We start from the raw sequence: 10,996 nt of genomic DNA on the forward strand, positions 1-10,996 counted from the left end.
GTTTCTTCGCCGAATGTTTGTTTTCTCGGTTTTGGCTMATTTTTAGATCGCTATACAGTGTATTGTTGCACAGTTTCGACGTCATATTAATAAAGCAGCCTCTTGTTGCCAGTAATGCGGCGTTTGACGAATGTAGGGTTCTCAGCCACGTTGCCAGAYATCTTTTTTGCGGCCTTTGGCGCGAATGGACTCTCCACGGTCTTCGTGCACCCTCTCAGCTACAGCTGCTATATTTTCTCCACTATATGCTGGACGTGGTCTATTCGGCCGAATGTATAATGAATTCTGGATCTCAAGATGGGTGACCGTGTTGCGAATAGCACGCTCAGTTCGCAGCGCCACATTACTATAAATATGTTCTACTATACATTTTTACTATCAATTTTATACTTTATTTGTTTATTTAATTGTGTAGACATTGACATCATAGTACACATATCTAAAATTTGTATATTTTTCACAGCACATTGACGTTACATAAATACATTCACATTTATTTTTGCATTGACTAGCATAATTCCATACTATCATGCTCATATATAAATAATAAGTAAATATAATATTCTAATTGAGCTCTCCATTGTACTCATTGGATGAATAGAATCATTTATTTTTTGTTCTCAATATAACTTCGCTGCCTAAAGATATCTTTCTTCATTTTAGACCTTCATATTCCATCATCATTTGTTAAATAATAAAATGAGCGTTCCAATAAACCAACTACTACTTCTTATAGCTTCAAAGCTCAGTCCACATAAGCTCAATGCTTAGAAGCTTACCAACAAATACTACAGTACATTTAACAATTATGAGTAGAAACACAAAATACTGTATGTGTATGGTGTATGATTTTACTACACAATAATACAAAATTTTAGGTACACAGAGACTTGTACTGGAATGAGTAAATATATCATTGGATTAGAACTACAGCAGTACTAACTCTCCAACATAAGTATATTCTAAAAACAGGCTGCTTAAGTTTATATAATTTTGGTTGTATAACCGCATACATATTTGAACAGGTAACAATTGAGCGTATTTCAAAATTCGGAGGTCGCACATTCATGCTCTTCGGCAGCTGAGAGCTATTTCCCAATCGCTGGAAAGAGTATCGGGAATGGTACCTCGCCRTTATTGTTCTTTTGTGGTGTTGGTGGTCGAGGATCCGGTTCGGTGCAACCCAATAGCCAATAAGTTGTCACTGTGCCCTTACCTTTTAGTTCCACATCACCGCGTAATTCCATTTGGAAGGTGCCAAATTTGTCGAAAATTATTTTAGCCGCTGCGGAGACATGTATTTTCAGTGCTGCAAAAGAGAAATAAGAAATGATGTACATCAGAGTTGTATTTTATASAGTAGTTCTCTCTGCCCTGTTTTCTAGGGAAGAACCAGTTCACTAAAAATTTTATTATTTTATGATAGGAATATGCTTACAACAGCGAGGACACTGCCGAGAATACCATATCGAGACGAACTCGCATTGAGCACTCGAGACAAAAATACCGTTAATTTTGAGCAGCTGCATGACACTTTGGGATCTGGAACATCACTGCATATATTTCCACATTTATCTATGCCCGCCTAAAGTCGATTTTAGACACAATCGAGTTGCGTCTAATCGCTTTCTAGAGTTCTTTAATATCAAGCTAAGCTCTTACATCTAGTAACCACAGCTATTTTATAGCTAGAATATCTCGGACAACTTCACTTCCTACTTACAAACTCTATGAAACTTACGTAACCCTGCTGACTCCATGCGCGACGCCGTATTCACAGTATCGCCGAAAAGACAATAATGTGGCATCTTTTGACCCACAACACCAGCGCAAACTGGACCAGCATGTATGCCGATTCTAATTTTTAGCTGATAATCCGGTTTGTGACGTATGGTAAACGATTTGACAGCATCCAAGATGGCGAGTGACATCAACCCAATTTCACGTGCATGATCATCATTACGTTCAGGTAGACCGGAAACCACCATATAAGCATCGCCAATTGTTTCGACCTTAAAAAGCAGATAGTTTAAAACCTTTCTATTATTTATGGATTAAAAATTTACCTTATAAACATCATAGAAACCGATAATGCGATCAAATGTACTGTAGAGATCGTTGAGGAAGGCAACCACCTCCATGGGACCGCTTTCGGCGCAAAGTGCCGTAAAACCAACGATGTCACTGAAGTAAATGGTCACACATTCGAATTGTTCGGGTTGTACCATTTCGCCAGCGAGCAACTGTGTAGCCACCGGTCKCGGTAGTACTTGGTACAGYAACTCTTCGGTGCGGCGTTTTTCCATGCTCAGCTGCTCCGTCTTCTCTTCCACCAAACTTTCCAAGTTATTGGCATATTGTTCCATACGACGCAACAAGTCATCCATTAGGTTCTCACAAAAGCCTCTTTAGTTTTGGAAGAGACGAGATATTTCCAATTTGTAATCGGTAATAATTTCGACTAGTTATTATAACACTCACTTCATTATTAGCCGCACAGTTGATCGAATTGTCGCGAATGCCGGTCTGTCTTCTGGATTATCAGCCCAACACTTTTCCATCAGATCAAGCACATCGGGTGGACAATCGAGTTGACCGACAAAGGGGCGAAACGGTGGTGATTCATGTGCCTCAACGCGATTCAATATATTTTGCACATCCATAAATTGACGTATCATTTCATAGGGTCCACCACGGACGACAATTTCTTCCAATATTATAGCAAATGAGTAGACATCGCCCTTCTGTGTGGCCGGATTACCAGGTAGCACGGTTAGCGGTAGCAATTCTGGCGCAATCCAGAGGAACTCTTGTTGGATTAAAATAAATACACAATTTTCGACTCTCTTCGTTTTGAAAATCAACCCAGAAAAACTTACTGTTAAAATAATTCTGATCCTTCACGAACTCTGACGGCGTGGTCAACGAACGCAAGCCGAAATCTGATATTTTCAACACGAAGCGTCCGTCAATGAGACAATTACACGAGCGCAATTTGCCATGCACTTGCACATCACTGTTATGTAAGTAAGCCATACCCTTAACGATGTCATGTATGAGTGACATGCGAAAGTTCCAATCCAATTGTATTGCCTCGTTTTCGAGCACATCCTTCAAGCTACCTTTTGGACAGTATTCGGTTAGTATGAGCACGGTGGGGCGTGGCAAATCGATGCAAGAGCCCACAAAGCGTACGGTATTCTCGTGACTAACATCGCGCGCCTGTTTGATCTCCCAYAAGAGCGTTGGTGTGATGTCGACCTTTTTGCGGTGTATCTTCTTGATAGCAACACGTTCACCTTTAAAGATACCAATCGTGGTGAAAACTTGCGTCAGTGGTAGRGAGGTGCAACTGGCGATGGAGGCGCGACCGGAATGTATGTCATATTGTTGCAGTGAGAAGTTCTCCACATTGAGCTTCTGCAGACCAACTTTGCTGCCATGAAGTCTYCCCACCTCAAGTAGTACCTCATCCGGACGCACGCGCCAAGACATGTTATTGAGTTCATTATTCAGTTTCATTTGCCTAAAATATAATTTGAARTTAATTTTTGTATTTATTTCTATATGCATAATATTATATTCGAAGAGCTCACTTGCACATCAGGTAAACGACCAGAAAGGAAAAGCCGAAAAAAATGGCGAATGCAAATGTTCCATACATGATGATTAACTCTATGTAAATAAGAGATATAGTATTTACTCAATGTGCCTTAATTAATCTATTAGATATTAAGATCCACTACTACAATCTCGAAATCCTATGGATCTAGAAACAAAAACTCACCATTGCCATGACATTCCGGCGCGTTGCCCAAAAAGCCACAGCGTGGCACATCCGGTGGTGGACCTTCRCGTCCACCAGGCCAGTGTATTTTCTTTCCTGCCACGGCTGAATATTCGCTATTTAAATAYAGGTATCAATAAAGTTTACTGTTCCGAAAAGCTACCATTCTGACAACTTACCGATGAAGTCCATAATAATGTGCCACCACCTCAAATTTGCCATTTATCGGATCTAAATCGGATATGGAGTAATCAGCATCACGATCACCGTTATCRTCTATGCGTACATGACCAGTTATGCCATGGAAATTACGATTCCACATGCGTCGTGTTATGGCCATGCCATCGCGTATATCGCCGCCCTCACTCAGCGTTTCATTAAAGGCCATGCCGAGTAGGTAAACTCCATCGTAAAATGCGCCRATGAAAAAGTTCACCTAACATTTTGCAAAGACACAGAAAATATGTTTTAAAAAACCATAATTTTACAGAACCGTCTTAAACCCATAAAAACCGCACCTCTTCGCCATCGCTAAAGGAATAGTTGTAAGCTTTGGCCATAACACGCACTTTATCRGCGAAGCCTTGATACTCCGGATTGGTAGGTTGCAGCAGTGAAACACGCAACAACGCTTCGTAGGCTTTTCGTGCATGACTATCCAACGTATCGCCCATTTCCCARTCGTGATCACCCCAATAGGAACTCTGTGGCATAACGATTATATAKTCATTCAAATTCATGCAAAGTGCTATATTAGCTTGAGTGCGTGCTTAAAGGCGTAATCTCATTAATCACCTGAAATATTTCGACATCAAGAAAGACCCAATCGCCATTCGTCATACCCAGTGTATAGGCGGCGAGCATAAATTTACGAACTAACATGCCACGCAACGATAAAATGACCACTGAAATTAAGAAAAGAAAAAAGGCTAAATASAACTACACTTCCTAATTGGAGTTAGCAGGTCATCGTCAAGTGTATATCGATCGGAAAAAAAAGTAAACAAACAATCTCACAAATCTTGTTATTCACAATAATTCGTTATGTATTCGTCTCCTCAAAGGTTTCTATAAAGGATAATTCTAAAATTATTGAAAAAAAATTTAAATTTCTTTCTACACTTTTTTCTAAGACCTTAGTGGTATAGTTAGGACAGAATCAAATACAATTCGGTTTAAGGGTTCACTGAAGTTTAATTGGAGCGCCTGATTACCAGAGGTTGAGAGCGCTAGCATTAAAAGAAGCGGCCCCCACGATGTAAAAATTGAACTTGGCATCTTTGGTACAGTTGGAAAATCATAACAAACAGCGAAATGGGTTTCTACCCGTCTTGTACTCCTGGTCTCTCAAAGCACTAATCAGCAACTCCGTATAAAGGATCACGTCAGCGGTCGATGGATTTTCGGCTAAACTGACAGGGTCTGTGCCGCTATGTCTGAACTTGCATCCACGCAAAGCTAATACGGTTGCCTAACCTGAAGTTGAGCAACACCATAAGCTCCTTCTTCAATCTATTGCTGTAGAAAATAATACGAGCTACAGAGCTAAATAAAGAAGGTACRAACCGCGCCRTTAGTGCTGYTTTCACCSGACTGGATTAGACGGAATATCTCCTGTCATCAAACCAACAGTCATAGCATTCGCGACTTGGCTCTCACGTCACTGTCGATAGTCATAGATACTTAATTTCGTCCATCTCGGAGCCAGCATCAACAYCAAGAACAATTTCATCCTTGAAGTCCATTGCCGAACCACTTTTGCCAAAAGGTGCTACTTTGGGTTGAGTGGGTAATTAAAAAAGTTGTAAGAAGAATAAGAAGCCAATTCGGTCTGTCTTTCGACAAACATAAAAGGTTTGTTAATAGTTGCCGTCTCTCGGTAAATAATGACAAATCTAGGACCGTATTTTGGCAATCAAAACTCAAACAATTCATATAAATAATTTGATTGTATCTAGCTATACCAATCATTAAATGACATCATTGTCCATACCACTTACCTCTTGCGTACATGCTTGCATCCTTCAAGTAATTCTCATACGGTTCTTGTTCATTGCCATTCAACTCACGTACAAAACTAAGTAGACCCTCTTGCCGTAGTCCATACTCCAAATTCTTGCCTACAGTTAGGGAGAAAAGGTCCGAGCGGTCGATGATCAATGCCACATGTTTCCACTTAAATTGCCGAAAAATACTGGCAAACACCAATTTAAGACGGCACTGGCAATAAGACATGCGCGTAAGTGTGGGGTATTTGCTCTTGTCTTTAAACATGCCCTGCAATTTGAATACAAAATGATAATATCATTATGGCTTATGAATTTTTCTACAAGCTGTATGTGAGTGAAAATTTATTTTAATAGGCAATGCAATATTTTATTAATTTAAGGTTAACCCAAATTCTTTACTTTGTTTGTCTTATTTTTAACAGATAACAGGTAACAGATGAGGTACTTTGGTGACCGTGACTGCTTAATATAGAAAAGAAATGTAGCGGAAAATATTAAACATATATTTTTGTATTGCTATCACTTGCTCTTGAAAGCCTCTACGAATCTGCATATTGTATTTGTTTCCATTACCAAAAAAATATTGGTTTTGAAATCTATCGCATTTCGATTTTGTAAACAATTTTTAATCTAGATTGAGTAGGCATTGACGAAGGTTTTTTTCATAAGGTCATAATGTGTGTAGTGTTCATTGAAAAGTGGGTAAGAATCTCAGGCTTATATGTTTGAAGAATCTCTAATCGCTTCAGTAATGTGGCCACCAATTCTCTCATCATATCCGTACTAACTCCAGAGGAATAGGCTCTCGAGCCAATACGAGCATGCCAAAAATTAATTAAATTTTTTATACACATTTTAGAAACTTCGGCTGAGATGGCCTTCAGTTTTGGGTTTGGGTTTTGTACACTTTTTGGTGCGACGTTTGATGAATTATTGGTTAAATATTTTGTTGAATAGTTTCGATTGTTGAATGGTTTCGACGTCGTAATATTGTGTTATAGTCCATGTAATCGGTCTATTTGATCACCCATCTTGAGCCCCAATATTTATTATTGGATAATATTCGACCGAATAGATCACGTCCAGCATGCAGTGAAGAAAATATAGCAGCCGTATTTGAAAGTGTCTACGAAGACCGCGAGTATTCGATTCGGAGCCGTTCGCAATGACTCGGCCTGACGTATGGAACGAATTGGTGCGTTTTACGTCAAGATCTTAAATTGAAAGCATACAAAATACAACTCATGCAGGAACTGAAGCCGATCTTCCCACGGGACATCGCTTCGCTCTATGGGCTCTTGAAAAGTTTAACAAGCGACGATTTCGACACAAATTTTGTTCAGCAATGAGGACCATTTCTGGTTCAATTGGTATGTAAACAAGTAAAATTTCCGCATTTGGGACGAAGAAAACCTGAACAGTTGCAAAAGCTGCCATTTCATCTAGATAAAACAACGGTTCGGTGGTTATGGCGACCGTTATCRCGCCTTGATAAACCACCATTTGATGTCTAAAATTAAAGCTCGTGATCTCGGCGACATTTGATTTCAACAAGACGGTGCCACTTTCCATACGTCGAATCAATCAATGGATTTATTAAGAGAACACTTCGGTGAATAGGTAATTTCACCTTCTGGTTCAGTCGATTGGCTACCATATCCTGAAGGACGGAACGGGCAATAATAGACAGGCTTTAGACAAATCTTATAAAAATTGTGACTTCAGTTTTTATTTAAAAGCTATTTAGATCTGCTATTTCATGCTTTTTTACTAAATGTGAATATATTAAATTATAAAACACTGTCGATTTCAGCATCAGTTAACTTTTTTCTTCATTTAATGGAATGACTTTTGGCTGCTTAAATGTCATGTCTGGCATAATCACAGTAACCGTGCGTCTTCTCACTTATTGTCGACACAAATGACCTGTTGATACTGCCTAGAGTACTCGCATACAAATACAATGAAATGAAAGCAGAATAAATTACAGCTTAATTGTTGCAAAGGAGCAAAGCGCTACWATAGACGCCTTGCAAATAACACTTCAAATACATGAGTACCAATATATTTATTATACCCTACTTGCATGTCGTTTTTCTGGTACAACTTTGCATCATCTTTCTTCTTTAAATGAGTGCCTGCCTCTCTTTCCTTACCGTGTACTTATAATGAAACTGCAAAAAGTTAATTAATTAAAAAATACTTAAATACTCAGTCTAACCGCTGAATAAGGTAAATTAGTTAATTCCGACAGGCCGCAAAGCCAACGCTTCGTCCACTTGGAAGACAGGAAATTACCGCCGCAAGTTGGCTATAAGTGACCTTAGACAGAAAGTATCACTACGCAGGCAATGTAACAAAAACAGCAACAGCAAGTGCGTGTATATGTGTATATGCTGGTATATGTGTGGTTGTGTTATCTACTTTTTTTGCAACTCTTCAATCACACGTGCGCAAATGTAAAACTAACGGTTTACCGCTACTAATTTCAAGTGCGGCGCAAACAAATTCCAAAAGCCCAACAACAAATAGTTTGCTGCCTTTTTTCTGCTTATCTCTTCCTCATTTTCCCTTATTTTCTTTTTTTTTCTGCTTCTTTTGCCTTTTATTTTACACAAATTGCGAAATGTCAATGTCAACGGAGTTCTAGAGGGTGGCCTTCCAAGTTGATGCGGCGGTAAGTTTGTTGTAGCGCTCGCAGCTGGCTGGCTGACTTCTGCTGACTGACACTGACCATGGCAATGACAGCGCTTGCCTTTAGATTACCACAAATAGCGGTTGCCGCAGCATGTGCCAGCGCTTACCGCTGGGAATTCGCTGCTGCCGGAGTTGAAATAAAAATCAAAGACGATTAAAGATTTCTGCTATAATGCAACACATATGTACATACAGCACATACGCATATTTTGGTATTTAATATGCTTTTATTTATGTATGGATGTGCACTGTTCCGGAGGAATTTAATGTGGCTGAGACCGCGGCACAGAAAATTATTTTAGAAAGGCATAATTTTTCCGTAAACTGAAAATTTAAGAAAAATTTAACCATGTCTGGTTTATACTTGAATCTTGGCGATATATAAGGCGGTGATTTGATATTACTTAATCYTTTTCGTAAAGAGTTATTCACCACCGAATCCATGAATAAAATTATTGAAAATTATATGCCGAGGTGGTAATGCTTCATATCCATCTAATAAAATTTAAACCGTACTAACGGAAAAATAAGTCTTAAGTACAGCAAATGATCTTTAATACATTCAGGGACGGAAGCGAGYGAACAATTCTGTGCTACACGAACTGATACAGCATCATCTCCGTGAACTTCAAATATTTCATTAGTGGTGAATTTCTTCACTACTTTCATGCATTTTTGTACAGCTGTACCTTTTTTCTAACTTCCCCGAATTTAATTTTTTTTTGGCATTTTTTTAATTGAGTCTCACCTTTCCAACACTATATGGCATGACACAATGTGATTGCTAGCTCTGGAGATATACGATTGCAATGACATCYATTGACAAAATACGAAAAGACTTTCTCGACTACCTAATATATTCCGATTTTTATACGTTTGAAGACTTAGGTATTCATTATGGATTTTGCACTACCTTTTAGTGCGTATATGATTCATTTCATTCATTAGTGGGCAGATATAAAAGTTTCATAAATTTAGTTTAACTTTGGTTATGAAAAATCCTAAACAAAAATTACAAAAAATTTAAATTCTCAAAATATTGACTTAAATTGTTTCAAATAAATAAATTATAATAATAATAAATTTTAATATTTAAAATGTAAATTACACTTCAAAACATACCGTGCTCTCATTTTTCCATTTATGAATTTTTCCTAATATGCCAGATGTTACCGTTAATTCGTCATCAGAAGGTGGCTGTGTGAGAAATTATACATGAAAATATTTTTAATTATGTAAAGAAATGAATTGTTTTTACATTGAACGATAGCTGTCTCTTATACACATCTAAATATATTTTTTACTATTTAATTTTAATAAGGACAGTTTCGCGGTTAAATTACCACGTGCCGAACTTTAAATATTTTAGAAAAAATATATAAGGTTTTTTAAATAATAATTACTAAATAAAAGTTGTGAAAAAACATTTTGCTGACACTAGTTCTACATGGCTGTCGTGCAAAATTTATTTGAACTTAAATTTAATTTTATTTATTACTTAGTTGCCATATTATTTTTAGATTATCATAACTTTCGCTGAAAATAAATATTTTTTTATTTGCATTACATTTAATACTAATAATAATAGTTATATTTTTCATAATATTAGTTTTGAACAATTATTTCGCTTTAAATTTATCCTCCGTTATTTTAAAGTTGTTTTTTTTTAATCTTTTCCATGTATCTAAATGTATATTTTGTCATGCGATATACAGTGCGTATGAGTAACATTTAAGTTTTTTTGCTTGCTTTCCATAATGAAAAAGCATAACATAAACATAATTTAATACTTATTATTATAACTAACTTATTAAATTTGTTATGTCGTTATATAAGTWACAAAGTGGGCTACTAAAATAAAAATTTATATTTTTATATTCAAAATTCGTTGATAGTAGTAGCTCACCTGATCACCCATACCGGTAATGATCGGAGAATTCCAATAGGCAGCTAGACGTGCCACCGGCTCCAAAGCAAATGCACATGCAGGTCCAATAAAAGCTATGACGTCGTCTTTAAAATGCATGTCAGCAGCTAAACCAGGCGCCTTGGCACCGGAACAGGAAGGGTAACTGAAGGTAAGARAAAATATGCATTAGAAGAAAATAGTATGTCTTTTGTGCACCCCATCCAGCCAACGCTCTCATTAAAACCCAATTATCGCGACTGATTTGCAACTCTCCACTTTACTCTTGAAGRCCACATATCAACAAACTATGTACATATTTCCAATTATAAAATCCGGCAATTACGAAGGACTAAGCATGTCTCAGTAAAAAAAAAAAAACACTTCCCAGTTGAGCGCTAAATATGCAACTGCAAATGGAAATACATAATTTGTGGTGAAATGCGCCACGGGACGTATGAGTAACAATTGATTTGCGCTGCTTTATATGCATTCACATTCGCCGAATTGTTTGTTTGTATGTGGGGACATTGACGGCAAGCTCACTCCGTATTAATTTCTTAAAGCGAACGCCAATTAAAAGCGCTGCGCGTAAAA

The 10,996-nt window shown here is 37.6% G+C and overlaps 1 protein-coding gene across 1 annotated transcript in view; it reads right to left on the reverse strand.

The window, feature by feature from the left end:
- Positions 1-1,042: 1,042 nt before the first annotated feature.
- The window catches only part of LOC108971771 (atrial natriuretic peptide receptor 1), a 17,626-nt gene continuing 7,672 nt past the window's right edge, over positions 1,043-10,996 (reverse strand). Inside the window, exons 4-16 of the mRNA XM_018938043.1 lie at positions 10,400-10,565; positions 9,616-9,690; positions 5,788-6,064; positions 4,583-4,692; positions 4,306-4,491; positions 3,967-4,223; positions 3,788-3,903; positions 3,597-3,675; positions 2,880-3,526; positions 2,482-2,809; positions 2,067-2,406; positions 1,742-2,012; positions 1,043-1,309 (exon numbers count right to left, since the gene is read on the reverse strand). Coding sequence (XP_018793588.1) covers positions 1,089-1,309; positions 1,742-2,012; positions 2,067-2,406; positions 2,482-2,809; positions 2,880-3,526; positions 3,597-3,675; positions 3,788-3,903; positions 3,967-4,223; positions 4,306-4,491; positions 4,583-4,692; positions 5,788-6,064; positions 9,616-9,690; positions 10,400-10,565 — 3,073 coding nt within the window. The 3' untranslated portion in view covers positions 1,043-1,088. The remainder of the gene's footprint in view (positions 1,310-1,741; positions 2,013-2,066; positions 2,407-2,481; positions 2,810-2,879; positions 3,527-3,596; positions 3,676-3,787; positions 3,904-3,966; positions 4,224-4,305; positions 4,492-4,582; positions 4,693-5,787; positions 6,065-9,615; positions 9,691-10,399; positions 10,566-10,996) is intronic.

The sequence above is a fragment of the Bactrocera latifrons genome, unplaced genomic scaffold, assembly GCF_001853355.1.
Source record: "Bactrocera latifrons isolate USDA-ARS-PBARC rearing strain unplaced genomic scaffold, ASM185335v1 scaffold_36, whole genome shotgun sequence".
NCBI lineage: Eukaryota > Metazoa > Arthropoda > Insecta > Diptera > Tephritidae > Bactrocera > Bactrocera latifrons.